The sequence below is a fragment of the Pezoporus wallicus genome, unplaced genomic scaffold (genome assembly GCF_028554395.1).
Source record: "Pezoporus wallicus isolate ANWC-B61680 ecotype Strahan unplaced genomic scaffold, APGP_CSIRO_Pwel_v1 contig_7902, whole genome shotgun sequence".
NCBI lineage: Eukaryota > Metazoa > Chordata > Aves > Psittaciformes > Psittacidae > Pezoporus > Pezoporus wallicus.
In genome coordinates, this window is record NW_026641084.1 from 62,795 (window position 1) to 82,417 (window position 19,623).

Genomic DNA, 19,623 nt, shown 5'->3' on the forward strand with positions numbered 1-19,623 from the left:
GTAGTCCTGCTTAGAAAGAGGCTGTGGAGGAAGGAGTATAAGGATTGAAGAGTGTGCAGGAGACCTGTTCTAAGAAAGTAAAAGAAATGCTGACAAAGTGGTTCTTAAAGATAGTGGTAGAATTAGATGAAATGCTATGGAGGATTATGCAAAGCCTGCAGCTCAGAACATAGAGGATGCCAGAGAAACATTGCTTAGAATTGTAGAGTTACACAGTGGTTTGGATTGGAAGGGACCTTTGAAGACCACCTAGTTCCAACCCCTGCAGCATTAATTCATAGAATCCCTGGCTGGTTTATGTTGGAAGAGACCTTAAAGCTCATCCAGTTCCTGCCATAGGATGAGCTGGATGATCATCATGTGGCATGATCATCCCCCTGCCATGGACAGGGATGCCTTCCACTAGAGCAGGTTGCTCCAAGCCGTGTTCAACCTGGCCTTGAGCACTGCCAAGGATGGGGCAGCCACAGCTTCTCTGTGCACTCTGTGCCAGGGCCTTGCCGCCCTTACAGGGAAAAACTTCTTAATACCTCATCTAAATCTATTTCCTTCAGTTTATAACCATTGCCCCTTGTGCTGTCACTACAGGCCTTGGTAAAAAGTCTCTCTGTATCTTTCTTATAAGCACCTTTTAGATACTGAAACAGTAAAGAAAGGTCTCCCCAGAGCCTTCTCTTCTCCAGCCTGAACAACCCAACTCCCTGAGCCTTTCTTTATAGGAGAGGTGTTCCAGCCATCTGACCATTTCCATGGCCTCCTCTGGGCCTGCTCAAGTACTGAGAGCAACCTTCATGTTTCTCTCACTCCTTAGGGATGTCTCTCGAATTTCTCTGCTCTCTAAACCATGACAGGGTTTTGTTTGTTTTGTTTTATTTTTTTCTTTAAAGTGCAGCCTGTTTTGTATTTACTTGTTCTGTACAATTACTGATTGTTACGGCTGTGCTGCTATTTGAACTCACAGCTGAGAGTGAAGAACAAAGGGAAAAGAAATGCCAATGTCCCATTTTTCTTTAGAAAAGCCATGTCAAGTGGAACAGTTAGATCGTATCTTGCTCTCTGGAGTATATAACGTACGCAAAGGAAAAACCCAGTTGCACAAGTGGGCAGAGCGCTTGGTAATCCTCTGTGGTACGTGCCTCATTGTGTCCTCTGTGAAAGATAGCCACGCTGGGAAGATGCACATCTTGCCTCTGGTTGGAGGGAAGGTAAGGCTTTTTTGTTTCGTTTCCTGTGGCTTAGAAAGGAAGATACTGTAATGATGGGTATTACCCACAAGAAGTTAATCTAGGCTTTTGTTACAAATTATTCCGTGAACATGTACAGAGAGTTTTACAACCTCTTTCTATATGCTTTGCTTAGGTGGTAGTGTTAAGGCTAATCAAAGGAATAGGCATTAGTTCTGCTTTCATGTTAGTAGCCAGTGTTGTGAATGGGCATTCTAGAAATGATTACTTCTTGGATCTACTTCAGCAGAAAGATATTAAGATGTATTTACCTCTGTGTTTCTATCCAGTAACTACAGCAGTATTTTCAGCAAAATGCAGTCTTACCAGTAGTTGGTAGTACCTCCCACTACACCTCAGATCCACTGTAACTGCTGGAGTTCATGCAGACTGTTGTGGTTTTGATTCTCCCTGTGCAGGTTGAAGAGATGAAGCGCCGGCAGTACACACTGGCTTTCACGTCTGCTGGAGCACAGGCTCAGACGTACCACGTTTCCTTTGAGACACTGGCAGAGTACCAGCGGTGGCACCGGCAGGCGTCCACGGTGAGGCCCTGCTGAGATCCAGATGGTGGGTGTGGGGGCAGGAGGGGTTTGAGGTGCAGGCAGAGATGAAGCTAGGATGCCTGTAAGCGTTCCCAACACTTTCCAGCTTTCTTCATTTCTTATGTGCTTAGGACTACAGAGATTTTCCTTTAGTCTTATTTTTTCTCTCTGCCTGTGCAACAGTGTTGAGTGGTAGTTCTGCATTGTTTTCACCCTTGCTGCGCCTATTAAGAGCAGCTAATCACAAGTCACTAGAGCAAACCCTAGGGACTGGTTGCCTTTACAGCCGTAGAAACTTCTAAATTGCACCTGTTGCTGTACTTGCATCTGCTTGAACTGTGGCCTGACTGGCATGGTACTACCCCGATAGGCTTGAGTTAACAGAGATCGTAGGTCAGAGGAAAGTGTACTTTGTTCAGAGCTGCATCCTCACTCCATACTGAAGTACAATTAGATGGTGATAGCTTAATGCTGAGCCACACTTCGACCTCATATACATATATATATATATATATATATATATATATATATAAAAAACCACATTATGAAATACAGCATGAGTTCAAGATAAAGCAGGTTGTAAAATCTGGAATGAAGCACTGCAGACCTTGAAACAAAGTATATTTAATGAAAGGAGATCTGATGTTTGCAAAGACTTCACGATGTGTTGCAAAATCGTCATTTATGAAGCCTTTTCATCATAACAGGTTATGGTTCCAAGATTATAGCCTGAATAAGGTAATGAAAGTAGGAAGAAGTCATTAGGCCAGGCAGAGATTCTGTAAACCTTAAAGGACTGAACTGAAAGTTGACTGCTTCTTGTTGCTGTTTGGATCTTTGGAGTGCACTTGGAGGTTATGCTTTCTCAGCAGAGTTTCCTCAGACAAAGACAGGGTTTTCTCCCATCTGTGTGGCCCTCTTGCAGTCTAGTTTTTAGGCAGTTCCTGTTGCATGTGCTGAGCAGGGCTTTCTGTGTGTATGTGTCCTAGTTGGTATCCAGGTAAGTGTCCTTTTCAGGGGGCTTTCAGAAACAAAAGTATCAAATGGCATAAACTCATACTCTGTGGATTCAGTGTCCTGCGTGGACTCTACCTTGCAGGTACAAGGGGTTCTCTCAGGTTCTTGCAGATTGTTTACTCCCGGCAGTTCTTGGCCTTATATTGGACGTACAGAGAAAATTGTTGCCCAGTTGCAGCTTTTCCTCTTCCTTTTCAGGTTGTGTCTATGCGACTTAGCATGGTTGATCTATCATGCTACAGCCTTGAGGAAGTACCCGAGCACCTCTTCTACAGTCAAGACATCATCTACCTCAACCTACGACACAATTTTATGAGATCAAGTGGAGCAGGGAGTCTTGACGCTCTTTGCAGGTCTGCAAAGAATTCTTTTTCTTCTACATTTGAAGTTCTTAACGTGTGCATCCAGGGATGGAGAAGAGGGGGAGTGTATTGCCCATTTTCGTGGGGATGGGAAAAAGATTGATCTTCAGGAAGCTTTAAGAAATGAGGGGCCCAGGAAGCAGAACTGGGTAGTGCAGGCAGCCATAAGCTTCCAACAATTGACAGTATTCACATTTATAAACTCCCTTCCAGAAACCTTTTGTGCTAAGTTTGATCTGAGGTGAGCCTTGTGGAGTGATACGCCATTTGTATTGACAAGATGCAATAGTAATATAAGGTTGCTGGCTAAAGAACATTTTGGGATATAAAATGAAAGGTGAGGGAAAGCATTATGCTGCTGTTGTTGGTGTTTGTAAGGAGAAGTGCAGATCTGGAAAAACCTATTTTGGTAAGTTTTTAATGTACATTTAGAGTTAGTAGAGTAGTGAGACTTCCGCTTTGTTTTGGGAAATAGTAATATCGCTTTTAAGAGAGTAGCAGTTGTGTGATGGCATGGGATCATAATACAGTCATCTTAGGTAAGTGAAGGAGTCTTACAGAAATATTTTAAAATCCATTCCTGAAAACCGTAAAAATCTAGAGGAAGATTAGTCTTGGTATCTGCACTAGCCATACCAAAAAGAATTCAAGGAACCACTCTCTGACTTCTAAAAGCTGTTAAGAAAACTGTAGTGATATTGTCAAATGGCTCTGTGTTTGGAACACATTATGCCTTAAGAAAAATGTATTTGGAGAAACTTTGCAAAACTACATTTTTTGTTTTGTTCTGGTTTTGTTTATCTCTAGGGATATATTACCAGGTTATTTCACTTTTCTTCCTACAGAGTAATGAGATGCCTAAGTATCCATGATGATATACAGGGGGGGAAATTGCTCACCTGTGCAAATTCTTTCATTGAGAGTCATTGGTTTTGTTTCAATTCCGAACTTGTTTTAATGTTTTCTAACTTCTGAATTGTAATAGATTCTGTTATTGGAAAAGCTGCTTAAAGTAATTCAAGATTTTGCTTTCTGCTTCACACACATTATATGATTTTGAAAACTGTTATCAGAGCTTCATTTTCTAAAATGCGGTGTCCTTGGTTCACAGGATCAGCAAAGGGGCTTGAATTTTCTTTTGACCTTGCATGTAGTCAACAAGAGATCTGACATGTCAGAAACTCGACTCTTTTCCTGGCAGTATGTCTGATGAAGCCGAAATCCTCAAACAAACAAAAGCCATAAAAGAAGCCCTCACTTCACACAGTCTTGAATAAACAGGTAGCATTAGGTAGCCCACATAAGGCTGCTCATTGCCTTTTTTGCTTTCTGAGGTTTTTAGGATGTTTATCAGGTCACAGCCCCAAATGAAGAAACTTGCTTCTTTCCAGTAGGTCTTATCAGTGACCAGATAAGTGTCAGAGACTGACAATTCCAAACAGCAGAATTCTTTGCAGTGGTCAGGTCTTTTCCCCTGAGGAAATGTCGACATTCTAGGAGTCTAATTAGCTATAACTGTAATGATGGAAAAGAGTAATTAACTAAAAGGGAGTTGTTAAGCAAAGAAAATTAAATAACCCCACCCATTTTCTTACATCTTCTCGCTTATTTTCTATGTAAGGTACTGCCTTTCAGCCATCTCCCTTTACTGGAAAGCATTATCCAGCTTGATTTTCAGTGATAAATGTGTGTGTACACACGTTATACATAGTGTGTGCCTGTTATCACCATTCTAGCTAATTGATACAGGGTTGCACTGGGATGCTTTGGCAGCAGAGCAGGATGTTGTATTAAACTGGGAATGTTTCAGGCCAGCACCAGTTTGGGCTGATGAACAGAGGGGTGGGCATCCCACTGATTATTTGTGGCTGTGTTTCCACACCTCTTTGCATAATCTCAGTATGCCCTGTGAGAGTGCAGGCCAAAATTTGAGCCATAACTATTTCAGGGCCATAACTATTTCATGTGGTTCATGTATAGAGCTTGAATGAGAGTTGGATTTGCATTCCATTCCTACATCCCTACTGCTTGAGAGTATCAGGGCAAAGGAGAAAGAACAGAATGGGAGCTCAGAAGGCATTTGAGTATTGTCCTCCCCACTGAATATGACAGTCTGCTCAAGGAGTCTCAGAAGAAGTTGTGTCAATGTACCAGCTTCCCTCCAGCTTTTGGAAACTTTAATGCTCCCTCTGTGTTTGCTTTGGTATTGTTCCAGAGGGATGAATTTTAAATATTGGATATGCTGTTTTATTTAATGCCATGCCTCCTGGGGCAGCTTCTCACCACACACTGCTAATCACAGAGAAAGAGTTGCTTAGTGTTAAGGACAGATGCCATACAAAATGCCATTGTAGAACACCAGAAAAAGCAGTTTCATTAACATGTTTTCTTATATTAAAACCTGAGAACTGTGATCTGTCCTAAGTCTCTTTAAGTTGAACCAGTTAATGAGAAAGCTCAGATCTGGAGGTATGCCCTCATTGTTTCCTCCCTTTCCATTACTGAAAGTGAAGTTCTATGTGCAGGCTTCTGATTTTTTTTTTTTTGTATCGTTAAATCTGTGTTAAATCTACAACATGTTCCTTTTAGGAAGGCTGTTACCAATACAGCATCTTTCACTTGCATTACGGGAGAGTGTGTCTGTGGCCACAGCAAATGTAAAATGCCTGGCCCTTATTTAAATGATTTCTCAAAGCAAACAACCTGTGTTTAAAGTTTCAGATATGCTTGTTCTTTTTAAAAACACCACCACTACCACCACCCTCAAACATTATAAAGCAAAACAGAGAAATATAATGCATCGTTCCCACACAAATTGTTCCAAGTATTTTGAATCTGAAAAAGGAGTCCCTATAAAGAATTTCTTCTTTCAAATTTCAGAGATTTCAAAACCTTTCAGTCTTGTGCTTTAAGACATCTGCAGCTATGAGTAATATTCTCCCTCAAGCTAATTAACCTTATACTTACCACTGCCTAACAAAAAGTATGGCAGTTAGAGCAGATCGATGAACTGCATGTTTCCAAGAAGTACTTCTCTGGTAGATTCATAGTTGTGTCATAAAAGTATTATGATAATTTTCCCACTAATTAATTTCTCATGGTTCCAGTTTGGGATGGTGTTGTTACTTGGGGAAGTACACTTTTGTTTCCTGTAGGAAGAGAACTCTGTAAGAAGAAACTTTTGCATTTTACCCCAGCCCATGCTCTATTTCTTCCCTCTGTTTGGACCTAGCACAGTGATAGAAGGAGCTGGAACAGGCAACCATCTGTTAAAGACAAGTGGGACTGTAGTGACTTGAGGGGGTTGTGACAGTACTTGTGTGGCACTCATGCAAGTAAATGGCACTTTAGATGTGGGATCTCATCCAAAGACCTATGGATGCAGGTCTTGGGGCTTCACAGTGTGAAGTCAGCACTTTCCTAGTTTTCTCTTGTAGGACTCCACTAGGCTTTCTGTTGTGCATAGCTTGAAAAGGATATTCCCCTCTTCTGTTCTATTCTCTGAACAGTTCCAGTTAATGTTTTGAGCTATTGTTTTCCCAAGCTGCACAACTGTAGTTTGTTAAATAATTCTTTGAAGGTACATTTTCTGAACTGAATGTTTTCAGTCTCCTTAATCTTAGTCACTAGGAGGAAGCCTGTCAGGAGTCAGGGTTCAGAAGGTTCTTTGCCTCCCTTACACAAACACACCCCACACCCCCGTTTTTTTTTCCCTCACAATAAGACCATGATAGCATTATCCCTGAGGTACAAATACCATGACTTAAAATCAGATTTGTGCAGAAACTCCCATAGTGAGTTAGCTGACTGTATCACCAGTGTATAACTTCATTACTCATTTTGTATAGTTTGCTTTCAGACCATGGAAGTTGTGCATTAATTAGTATTCTTGCCAATAGGTTTTCTCAGTTGAAGAGCCTGAACCTGTCTCATAATAGATTGGGAGAGTTTCCTGTGTCACTGTGTGAGATCTCTACTCTGACAGAGCTTAATATTTCCTGTAATGGACTTCATTCCTTGCCAAGCCAGATTGGCAAACTGTTGAAGTAAGTATATTCTGTTTATCTGTAGTCATAAACATCCTTTGTTGTTTGGCTGAGCACAGCTGAGGTGAGGGTACTGCTTAGGAAAGTGTGAGTGCTGGGGCAGCTTTTTCTGTCCATGAAGACTGAGTGAGGGTTTTGACTCCAGCAGAAGTCAAGAACCCAGATGTCCAATAAGGTTTGGTTTTCCTTGAAAATGAAGATACCGCAGTGTTTTTATACAGTTGCCACTTAAAGTCACTGCTATGTAGCAAATTAGCATTCATCATTTGTGACTTCCTGCCTATTCTACTACCTATGTAAAATATATTAGTGTAAATCAGTTTTCTAACAGAGATTAATGGATTTTGCCTATTTTGGAGTGGCTAAGGAAGACACTTAACAGTCAGTTACAATGCCTTGAATCACACGTGCCACCTTGCTGCAGTGGAGTAAATGTAAAGGCTGGGTTTTTTGTGGGGTTTTGTTTGTGGTTTTTTTTTTTTTTACTTTGGAGTGACTTGTATGATTTCTTGTGGGTTTACGTCCAATTCTTATGTAAATCTGAAAGCATCTTTTTCTGTTTGCATCTGCTGCTATCTTGCATTCCCTTGCCTGTTGTCTTCTCATTTTCTTCCTATATTGTCTTGTAATTTTTTTTTTAACTACTATTATGATGGTACCTTATCAATTAAACATAAATATTATGTTTCCATAAAAACAGTTAGGAGTTTCTGAAGACCATGCTGTCAGGGCATTTCCACAACTGCAGATGGGTACAGTGGAACATCTGTGGAGACCAGTGGGGCTTTGTAGAACTAGGGAAGAATACACATGGCTCTCATCTTCAGAGGCCTAGCCTGTGGAGCTTAGTTATATGAGCAAGAGCATGCTGGTTAAATTGTTGCAGTATTCAAAAGTGTCACACACAAAAAGGATTGCAGATTTCCTAACTGTATGCAAGTTTCAAGTATAAGGGTATCTCATAAGACCAAAGACACTCAGGTTCAATTCCTTAATCACTACTATGAAAACATTACAGCTGCTCATGTGGAAAAGATGAAGAAACACGATCCAGGTGAAAAATTGTCTGAAGACAATTGTACTGCTTCTCAAATAAGTTAATGTGCCTTTTTCTGCAGCTGCAGAAGTGTGTAACTTTCTGAATTTCTGTTTCTTATTTGCATCTAAGGTTTTCAGTGCTGATGCAGTTTCTGTTAGACTTTTAATTTATTATGTAAAATTTTTCCGTGGTAACTTCTTGCAGAGGTCTAGTGACTTTCGTCAGCACTAGTACATTTTGATGGCTTTCTATAGAATTGGTTCAGGTTTGTGTTAGAGGGTTTTAACATGGAAATACTTGAGCAATTCCCTCTGAAAATTTTGTCTTAAAGTGTTACTGGAATAAAAACATTCTCCATTTTCCCCAGTAGTTACTCAGAATGCGTAAAAGCTTAAGCTTACGTAAATTTAAATGCAAGACTGTTACTGCATTTGTTTAGATAAATACTGATATAGATGAGGCCTTCAGTGACATGGTTTAATGGTGACTTTGGCAGTGCTGGGGAACGATTGGACTTGATGATCTTAAAGTTCTTTTCCAACCTAGCTAGTCCTATGATACTGAGCTGTACATTCCTTGTGGCCTGCTCTGCCCCAGCTTCTATCTTTACAAAAGGAGTGTCTGCAGCTACACCGGATATAAACAAGTCATTTCCAGAGCAATCTTTTAGCCATCTGCAAGCTGTGAGGGAAGAGCTGTGTGCTGGCTTTATGGTTTTCAGAGGTTTACAACTTAGTTATGTGTTCAGTCATCTTGTTTGACTCCTTGAGCCTTTATTTGTAAGATCTTTTTATGGCCCCAGATTGCATTTCTGCCATTGCTAAGCAGTGTTCAGAAAGTTCTTTGTTGGAACATAATCACAATGAGGGAGTTATGTTTTGTGGGTCTGAGTCTCAAAAGCCATGTAAACTTTAAAACAATTAATCTTGCAACAGAGAGCTACACTCTTCATTTCTGAGGATGTGAAAGGACAACTAGAATGTAAAAAGCTGTTACCAGTATGTTCATGGGACAGTAATTGTGATTAAGTTGTGCCATTTGTAGAAAATCAAGTGATTAAGTAAATTAGCTTTCATTTACAGTGTGAGTACTGATTTCTGTTTTAGTTAGGTTAACTTGGAAGTTTACCTCCAGAATAATTTAGGAACTGTTTGGTATTGCATACATGCAGTTCCAAGCCTATTACATGCATGATAAAAGTACTCCAGTAACTTCTTGTGTATAAGAATAAAATTAGCTCGTAGGTACTTTTAAAAATAGCTACGTTAACACCAGCGATATGGAAAAAAGTCACTGAAAATGCTAAATGTGATGTTTGCTTCTCTTTGCTGAATTATTTTCTTTCTCTTTTTCACTGCTGCAGTCTTCAGACCTTATGGCTTGATGGGAATTTCCTCACATCCTTACCAGAAGAAATGGGAAGTCTGCAACAGCTCAGCTGTCTTGGGCTTTCCTTCAATAATTTCTGTGAACTTCCAGCAATCTGTGAGAAGCTCATCCTCGTAGACAAACTGGCCCTGGCAGGCAACATGTTAGAGACCCTGGACCTGGCAGTGCTGAACCGTATGAGTCACATCAAAAGTGTAGACCTGAGGTAAGGGGTTGAAACCTGCATATGGTTATAAAACAGATTGCTACTTTCCTTTTATAGCAGAGGAGCTGTGTAACTTCTAGAGCGTTTTGTAATAAACTAGGTGGAGGGTTTTTTCTCTTACTGATTCTTCAGCTTTTAGGGAGTTCTGTTTCTAAGGGTGTGCAGAGTTCACTTAGAGGAGCCAGGTTAACTGATCAATGCCTGAAGCCACTGAATGCAGTTCCTAAGTGCTGGAATTAATTTTGTTTCCTCTTTTGATAATGCTGTTACTATAAGCTGCTGTAGTTCTTTGATCTCTCTGACCCTGTTTTGCCTTCCCCCAGCCCTGAGATTGAGATTCAGATTATTCAGGCTGCCAACTGCAGAGCTCTCAGAAAGGGACAAAGAACTTTGTGATGAGGCAGTCTATTACATAGTTTCTGCGTTAGCTCCCTGTGTCAGTGCAAAGGAGCAGTCTCTTGGCTTGGCCTCTCATTTCTAGACTGGTCTTCAGAATCTCTTAAGCACTGGGGAATAAGTAAAATGGTTTCACATAGCAGTTCAGACAAAGGAAGCGTTTTTCTTTGTATTCACTGCCTGAAATCTTTCATTGCTCCTCACACATTTGTCTGTGCTTAACTTTGGCGTTAGCCTTCACCTAACCCTTTCCTCTCCTGTCTTCTCTCTTCTTACTGACATCCAGTTTCTTGTTTTCTGACTTTATAACTCTTATCTCTGAGTGTTTAGGCTGAACAGCCTGAAGAGAGCAGCAGCTGACACTCTGGAGGTGAACAAATCTGTGACTTACATGGATTTACGAGACAATGAGATGACAGATCTGGACCTGAGCTCCTTGGGCAGCCTGGAGCAGCTGCACTGTGAGCGGAATAAGCTGAAAGAGTTGACACTGAGTGGCTTCTCCCTTCGGACCCTCTATGCCAGCAGCAACTGTATGTCTTTCTGCCTTCTTCACTTACTTTCTTCCTTCCAAGCCCTGAGAGCAAAAGTAAACAGCCGTTTGCCCTTGTTGCAGTTTAAGCCCAGCTGGTAACTCATAACTACACAGCCACTCACTCGCTCCCTCCCTCCCTTCTTCTCCCCGCCCTGCTCCCAGAGAGATGGGGAGGAGAATGGAAAGAATGCAACTCCCAGGGGTTGAGATAAGACCAGTCCAGTAACTAAGGTATAACACAAATCACTGCTGCTACCACCAATAATGATAATGATAAGGGGAATAATAAGGGGAGAGAAAGAAAACACAAAGGGGAAAAGGGAAACAGACACAAGTGATGCACAATACAATTGCTCACCGCCTGCCAACCGATACCCAGCCCGACCTGAGCAGCTATTTGCTGCCCCCAGTTTCTATACTGGGCATGACGTGCTCTGGTATGAAATACCCCTTTGGTTAGTTTGGTCAGGTGTTCTATCTCTGCTTCTTCCCATCTTCTTGTGCCTCTCCTCCCTGGCAGAGCATGAGACTGAAAAGTGCTTGATTGAAGTAAACATTAATTGGCAACTAAAACATCGGTGTTATAAGCATTGTACCCAGACTAAAGTTGAAAAAACAGCACTAAGCTACTAAGAAGGATTAAAGTGACTGCTACTGCTGAACCCAGGAGAGGCCTCTACCCACAAACAGAATACTTACACTGATGTTACAGTAGTGCAACCATGTGTGATGGATCTTGTGAGGTCAGCTCCTAGGGATCACATATGTCTGTATGTGTGCAGACTGTGTAATGGAGGAGGTTGTGGTGTTGAGTTACTGTCCAGGGAATTCCTTTTGCCTGTGAGATGTGTTTGGGAATCCACAAATAATTAAAAAAAAAATACAGTTCTCCCTTGTTCTGATGCCCCATGTGGCAGATGGAGAAATGGAAAAGGAGCAGCTCTTGTGCCGTATGGCAGATTTTACTAAGTGTGAACTCTGTCTTGGGAAGGATGAGTAGAGACCTTGAGTGTCCATTAAGTAAGACTGACTCTCACTTGCTAACTAGTCTGCTGCTTCTCTATGCTGCTTTCCCTGTGAAGCTCTGCAATCATAATTATTTGCTTTATTTCATCAGGTTTGACCGCTGTCAATATTTATCGAGTTCCTGGTCAACTGACTTGTCTAGAACTCTCTCAGTAAGTGACTGTACACCACAGAATATAAAGTATCTGGACACCTTTGCTGTTCTCTGGAGAAACTTTCTGTAGCTTTTAATCTTTTGAAAGAGTTGAGAGTAATTAAGGGAAGGCAATCCATCTTCACTGGAAAGCCCAGTACTAAAGAATGATGACCCAGCCCAGAAGCCCTTCTGAACCTAGTCTAGGTGACTGGCTGTCCTTCAGCCACAGGCTGTAATCAGCACAGAAAGCCAATCAGGGACCATTGAACAGCTTACTGGGCTGAATGGTGGGAGTCTGTGGAGCAGACATTTAGAGTAGCTGCCAGTGATCTCTGCTTTTGGCTTCACTGCTGATGGCTGCCCTTGGAGCAGCACTGTGAGACCTGATCACCTTTTGCTTTGGTTTAGGTTGAAGCACAATAGAAGGATGACATAGGGTGGCCTGTTCTCCTGATGTCAGTGCTGTAAACCAAAAGCCTGATCATTAGGGCCTTGCGTGAGGACTTTCTAGCAATCATGCACCAGCTTGGTGTTACACAACTAGCCATGAGATAAATTCCATATGACTAGCTCAAATACTGTTGTTCATTTTCTGCCTATTATTTTTGGTTTGGCTGTCACTCATGTCATACAGTATTCAAACAGGGTATATTCCATATGGAGTGCTGATGTCTAGCTTTTCCCCCTTGCTTTTCTCAGCAATCAACTTCAGTGTGTCCCAGACTGGGCCTGTGAAGCAAAGAATCTGGAAGTTTTGGATGTGAGCCACAACCTCCTTGTGGAGCTTCCACTGAGGTCAGCAAACCTTATACAGAGCTGAGCTTTCTTCTATGGTGAGCTGACTGGGGAGAGAGAAGTAGTGCACTTCCATTTGCTTTATTCCTTGTTGTGCAGAGATATCATTCAATTGCTTTCTCTGTGCAGCATCAAAATAGTCTCTATTCAAATGTTGGAAAGAACTGATTTCCAAATCAACTTCATGAATAATAGGGGTCAGGTGACTTCATCCTGTGCTTCTGGCTTCTACTGCAGCTGTTTGCACCTAAAGTAGAACATGCTGCTGTGATTTTTTTTGTTGTTGTTGTTACCATAGTGTTTGTGAACATAGGTCATAGGTGAGACCCTGATAAGTCTTGCATTACCCCACAGAGATTCCATCTGTTAACCTGTCACAGGGAGATAGCAGAGGTATGGTACATCTGATCTCAGAGGTAGCTTATAAAACACATCATCAGCCAACTCCTTTCTTCTTGTTTCCCTTTCAGTTTCTGCAGAAATGCAGCAAAGAGGAGCCAAGAACTGAGGTAGTTTTGCAGATGTTTTGAATGACTTCTCCAGGGTACGAGGGATACCACGGGAAGGAGCAAAACACAAATGTTCTTAGTCTAACAAATGTGTTTGGTGGGGTGTGATTGTAATGAATAAGGCACAGTTTCTAGAGTAATCTATATTGAAATAGAGTGGAAGGATGAATTACAGTGAAGAAATGCAGAGAGCAGGTTGAAGCAGTTAAAGCATCAGGTGTAGAAAATTATCTCAGCAGTAACATTCTAATGGTTGTCAGAGACAAGACTGTATACATTAAAAGCAAGAAAAGGATGTAACAAGGATGCAGTAATGACAATTTAGAAAATAATTTTAGCCATACCAGCGGATGAAAAGGACCAAACTTTAAGTATGTTATGTTAAACCTGCAGAATTCAGACACAGAAATACATATTCTAACAAGATATTTATGCCTCTTTAAAGATTTGTAAGTGCTGGAATTAACTGCATCCAGTGTGGATCTCTTCCAGTATATGTTTGTCAGTAACACTGTATGTCTTGTGTACAGTTAGAATTTAGCCAGCACTGACTTTCAGCTAGTTATCAGGTTAATCCATCAGACTAAAGCTTTAAGGAGCCTCACATAGGGGGATATCATTCACTGTGAAGTTGTCTGGTACAACTGTTTTTTGAGGCAACTAAGTGTAAAAAGTGGTGACAGTTTTGGGTGGAGATGCCCATCCAGCTCTGTGTGAATCAGCTTGAATGAGGAAATTGGTGTATTTGCATTTGAATGGTTTTTGATTTGGTTCTTTTTTTCTCGCCAGTGTAATGAGCTTTGAGAATCTACAGTTTACAGAAAGAAATAATTGATCTGCATGGAGTAGTGCACTAATGAAGCTTTAACATTCAGTCTGTGAAGCTGTTCTGTTCAGGGTGCTCAAAATATAATCCCAAATTACCGCCTCATGCAAATGGGCAGGTTCTGGGCAATGCCCAGGTGTGTTCAGATATCCTTTCTCTGAATTCCTGCAAGCAAATCTCTGAAGTTCATGGGGATAGAGGCCTTTCCCTTCAGTAAGAACTGCAGTTCTGGAGAATGTGACAACAGCCCCAGAAGTAACACAGGAATGCTAGGCAGCTGCTTAAAGCTCTGAATTTAAATTGGCACAGGGGAAGCGCTTCTTTCTGCCTACGAGTGAGAATAGGCATTTAAACCCATGCTTGTGACTTCCCTTCTTCTGTTTGCCTGAGAGAATGCTCACAGTCATATCACAAGTTAGTAATCTGCAGTAGCATAGAGGAAAATGTACATACACTTGCAGGCATTCAGAGTGATGTGAGGCAACTTCTACCATGTGTGTTCTTACGCTTGTCATTGTTTACATTTTATGAATCAGTCTCTTCTAAATTTTTTCTGCTGTACAATCAAGTTATAACATATTAAATACTACTTTTCCCACTCTGGATGTGCAAATGAGTAAACCGGGCTGACAGAAAAAACCTGTGTCTTTCTAGGATCCTCAGCAGCTTGAGCCTTCGGAAGTTGATGGTGGGACACAATCGTCTGCAGAGCCTTCCGCCTCTTGCGGAACACATTCCACTGGAGGTGCTGGACATTCAGCACAACCTGTTGACTAAACTCCCAGAGACGCTCTTTGTCAAGGCTCTGAAGTGAGTGGCTGTAGCAAGTATCTTTTGTCTGCATTGACCTTTGGTACTATAAAGGCTGATAGTGGCATCTGTGTGTCTGTCCTTGCAAGGTGCCGTTTACATAAGAGATAATGAGGCATGCGCTTTAAGAGGTCGTAATTCAGGTGCCATAAGGGAAGTCATCAAGCTGATTCGAGGGAATCAGTCCATGTTATAGTTTAATTGCAGGTTTAATTAGGCTTGCCAAACCCAACAGTGAACTGAAAAATGAACTTCAGTTGCAACTGTTTCTAAGATACTGGCTGAAGAACTCTGTCTTTAAAACTAGTGTGTAAATTCGGGTGCAAAGGAAAAAAGCCATATGGATTTTCAGATGTTTCAGCAGAAAATACATCAGGTCGTTGGAGAACAGCAAGAGACACCCTTACAAATGAACAACTTTTCATAAGTGTCTATTCAGTCATGAGTCAACCCTTGTTTTAAAGACTAAGAGTTCATGTAGTCTGCTTTCATCAGTATTACCCACCCCCTCCAATGATTCTTCAGTATGCACTTTTACTGTAAAATGCTGTGTGCATCTGCAGTGCTATGTAGCTACTAAGTCATTAGTAGACTCGTAGATCTTAATTTGAGTAGGGATGTTACAGTGTGTTTTGTGGCCTCCTGTCTAATGTTGTTGCTCTGTCCACACTGGCATTTGTATAACACCTTTTCCTGCCATAAATGGAGTGGTTTATATGATGTGAAGTCTGATTTTTGCCCTTGCTATGGTTAGCCTCAGGTACCTGAATGCATCCGCAAACAGCCTGGAGTCCTTGCCTTCTGCATGTACAGGGGAGGAGAGTCTAAGCATGCTGCAGCTGCTTTATTTGACCAATAATAACCTCACAGATCAGTGCATCCCTGTCTTGGTGGGACACCCGAGCCTACGGATCCTACATCTGGCAAACAACCACCTACAGACTTTCCCTGCAAGGTAGGTGAGGCTGGTGGGTGAGATAGTGCTCACCAGGAGATGTTGCCTGTGTTCCTGCAATTGTGTGTGAATTGGGGTCAAAACACGATGCTCTTCCTGTGTCTTGATGACAGAGGCTGCCATTCCTACACACACCTAAACTGAGGAATAGCATGTTAAGGGGAATTAGCACAGGATTCTGTTGGCTGCAGTGGTTCCTGTCCCAGGAGAGGTGAGGTTGTTCATTCTGGAGAAGCGGCAGCTTCAGGAAGACCTTCCTGGGACCTTTCAGTATATAAAAGGGGCTCATGAGAAAGGCACAGAGAGACTTTTTAACCAAGAGCTGTAGTGACAGTGCAAGGGGCAACACTTCTAAACTGAAGGAGGGTAGATTTAGATCGAACATAAGAAAGAAATGTTTTACAGTGAGGGTGCTGAGGTGCTGGCACAGGGTGCCCGGAGAAGCTGTGGCTGCCCTATCCCTGGCAGTGTTCAAGGCCAGGCTGGACACAGGGGCTTGGAGCAAGCTGATCTAGTGGAAGATGTCCCTGCCTGTGGCAGGGGTTGGAGCTGGATGAGCTTTAAGGTCCCTTCCAACCCAAACTAGGCTGGGATTCTATGATTTTCCAAGTGTAGTTTAAGAGAATTTCAGCTGCCTATGCATAATGATAAATACATTCATCACTTTCATGTAAATCTATTTAATCCTCCAAAGTACAGGCATGGCTGAGGGGCTTTTGCCAGTTTTAAAAATAAGACACTGCAGTCTTCTCCTTCAGTGCTTTACAAGTCAGGGGTGAAGGGATCTGTCTGTTGTATAAATACAAGCCAGGCTTGAGGACCGTGAGCTCTTATGAGAGCATCTCTTAGAACTTTTGGTCTGTTGTCGATAAATTAGAAATGTAGCTCATAAAGGGCACTGTCTCTGGATACCTTATCTGCAGGGTTAGAAAGTGCCAAGTTCATGCCTGTAAGATGTAGTATTCTTTTGTTTCCCCTTCAGCAAACTTAGTAAGCTGGAGCACTTGGAAGAGCTGAACCTGAGTGGCAACAAGCTGAAAACAATTCCCACAACAGTGGCAAACTGCAAGCTGCTTCACACACTTATTGCACACTCTAATGAAATCAGCATCTTTCCAGAGATCCTGCATTTGCCCCATATTCAGGTATTCTGATGCAGAGGTTAAAGATGTATCAGGGGAAAGTTGGGGCTGGAGGATGAAGAGTAACTGTTAGTGGAGGAACTGGAGATTCCAGCATTCTGCTTAAACAACCCAAGAAGAAGGCACAGAATATGCATTCTAGATCTGCTGATCTAAGACTTGGTCAAAGATGTCTCATCTCTTGTTCATCTTTACCCTCTGTCTCTGACTCAATGTATTTCTGGTTTACTACCTGAGACAGGGAGTGTTAAATAGCTAGGCAGGTCTGTATGTATACGCCTGCTATTACCTTTACTGTGATCTGTTCTTTCAGTACTGGAGTCCTTGCTATTGCAGGTTATAAGTATTTGCTGCTTATAAATTGTTCTTCTACTGATAGATCAGACCCATTTTCAATGACCTGTTTTGTGGGATACAATCAACAGTGGGGTTTTATGATGTTTGGAAATATCACTGGAGTAACTGATCCCATGACACAACAGAGAATATTGTGCTTTCTTTGGTACTGCAGTTTGTGGACTTGAGCTGCAATGAGTTAACTGAAATACTAATCCCTGAGGCACTGCCAGGTGCCTTGCAAGAGTTGGACCTGAGTGGAAACACAAACCTGGTGCTAGAACACAAGACACTGGATGTCTTCAGGTGAGCCATGGAGATGCGAACGCAGCAGCGACCTGCACAGGGAAGAGTAACCCTTCCCAGGAGGGGAAATTGGATAGTAAAGTGCATATCACAGAACTTAATGTTATAACGTCCCCTGAGGCACCTGAGGTTTTCTGTCTTGTAGGAAGGGAAAAGTCTGGGGCCAAGTCATCAGAGCAAGCAAACAATTTCTCAGGTGGTATGAGGTTCTCCGAGCTGTCTCTGGCAGAAGCAGACAGACATCTCCAGGAGGTCAAGGCCTTAAACTCCTCTCCTTGGTGCAGTTATTTCCACAGGCTGCTGTCTATAACTCTAGATTAGACAAGGTCCTTTGGTCACAGACTGCTCAGGAGGGTCTAGGAGACAATGACTTGGGTTCTTCTCTCTCTGTAGTCACATTACCACGTTGAAGATTGATGCTAAGCCCTCCCTCACAGGAGACTCAGCACTCAGTTCTACCTTCTGGAGTCATGGAGTAGCTGAGATGGCAGGCCAAAGAAATAAGTGAGTATTGTGGTCTGCTGGACATTGACACTGTCTTCTCAGTGTGCGGGGTGGAGCTTATTCTAAGTACCCAGGAAGGCCTCTTTTGCTCAAGAGCTCATCCATCCCTCTGTCTCTCCAGATCTCCTGCCAAGTCTTCATTACTCAAGCCTCCAGCATTGTCCTTTCCCTGTTTTCACACTTACCCTGGGACCTTGCTCAGGGACTACCCTGGCAGAGATGCTTTTTCTTGATGCTGTGCCCACTGCCATCTCCTGAGTGTAGGCAAGGAGGGATTGGGAGTTCCAATAATAAAATGCAGCTTTACATCCCATAGGGCAGTGAATGAGGAGCAGGAGCTTTGCTGCCCTCTGAGAACAGCACTCACATCAAGGTGCCTGATGGCTGTGGTTTTTAGAACCATAGAATCTTTTGAGACATATTAACTTTGCTTGTGTGTTTTTCTAACAGGCTGTGTGTGTCATCCCTGGCTCTGGGGAGCTTTGCAGAGGGGGTGGAGGCTGTGTATGGCATGTTTGATGGAGACAAGAATGAGGAACTGCCTCGCTTGCTGCAGTGCACCATGGCTGATGTGCTCCTGGAGGAGGTACAGCAGTCAGACACCATGTTCATGTCCAACACCTTCTTGGTCTCCCACAGGTAGGACAGTGAGCAAGCTGGTCCTGGTGGGACCTACATAGGTATATCACTTAATGTCTTAAGTGGGGTGAGGCAGCTCTCCAGAATGCCTATCACTGGAGTCTGGAGCCTTCCTACACCTTCTCCTCCAACAGGAAGCTGGGTATGGCTGGGCAGAAGCTGGGTTCCTCTGCTGTCCTTTGCTATATTCGTCATGATGTGGCTGATCCAGCCAGCAACTTTTCTCTGACGGTGGCCAATGTGGGGACTTGCCAAGCCATTCTGTGCCGAAGTGGAAAACCACTGCCTCTCTCCAAAGTCTTCAGCCTTGAACAATGCTCAGAAGAAGCCAAGAGAATCAAGGAGCAAAAAGCCATTATAACAGAGGTTGGTTTGGACCCTCTTCAGTTCAGCTTCTACCCTCCTTTAAAAGCTTCATAGTAATATATGAGCTCTGCTGCAGGGGAGAGGATGGCATGAAGATGTTCAAGTGATTTTTATGGTGCTTCCTGCTCTGCTTCTCTCGCTGATTAGCTATTCAGAATGGAATTTCATAAAATATGTATTATGGCCTGAGAACTACAGGTATAGGATACCAAAGACAGCTTGGGGAGAGAAGGAGGAAAGAAAACAGGTGTGGAGCTAAAGGAGGGGAGACATGAATAGTTCAGGTTGGAAAAGATCTTTAAGTCTGTTGACCCAGCGCTGCCCAAGTCCACCACTGAATCATGTCCCCAGGCACCACATCTACATGTCTTTTAAATACCCCCAGGGATGGCAACTCCGCCACTGCCCTGGGCAGCCTGTTCCAATGCTTGGCAACCCTTCTGGGGAAGAAATTGTGCTTAGTCTCCAGTCTAAACCTCCCCTGGTGCAGCTTGAAGCCATTTTCTCTTGTCCTAT

The 19,623-nt window shown here is 42.5% G+C and overlaps 1 protein-coding gene across 2 annotated transcripts in view; it reads left to right on the forward strand.

The window, feature by feature from the left end:
• Nucleotides 1–19,623, forward strand: part of PHLPP2 (PH domain and leucine rich repeat protein phosphatase 2) — a 36,109-nt gene that overhangs the window by 11,185 nt on the left and 5,301 nt on the right. The window contains exons 4-18 of one of the 2 annotated variants that reach the window (XM_057421941.1): nucleotides 1,015–1,205; nucleotides 1,643–1,768; nucleotides 2,984–3,138; nucleotides 7,047–7,193; nucleotides 9,596–9,826; nucleotides 10,553–10,755; nucleotides 11,875–11,935; nucleotides 12,619–12,714; nucleotides 14,704–14,859; nucleotides 15,614–15,814; nucleotides 16,797–16,959; nucleotides 17,468–17,598; nucleotides 17,992–18,102; nucleotides 18,553–18,741; nucleotides 18,876–19,107. In XM_057421941.1, the coding sequence (XP_057277924.1) occupies nucleotides 1,015–1,205; nucleotides 1,643–1,768; nucleotides 2,984–3,138; nucleotides 7,047–7,193; nucleotides 9,596–9,826; nucleotides 10,553–10,755; nucleotides 11,875–11,935; nucleotides 12,619–12,714; nucleotides 14,704–14,859; nucleotides 15,614–15,814; nucleotides 16,797–16,959; nucleotides 17,468–17,598; nucleotides 17,992–18,102; nucleotides 18,553–18,741; nucleotides 18,876–19,107 (2,393 nt within the window). Of the gene's footprint in view, nucleotides 1–1,014; nucleotides 1,206–1,642; nucleotides 1,769–2,983; nucleotides 3,139–7,046; nucleotides 7,194–9,595; nucleotides 9,827–10,552; nucleotides 10,756–11,874; nucleotides 11,936–12,618; nucleotides 12,715–14,703; nucleotides 14,860–15,613; nucleotides 15,815–16,796; nucleotides 16,960–17,467; nucleotides 17,599–17,991; nucleotides 18,103–18,552; nucleotides 18,742–18,875; nucleotides 19,108–19,623 lie in introns of those variants that run through there. The other variant, XM_057421942.1, reaches the window with a different exon arrangement.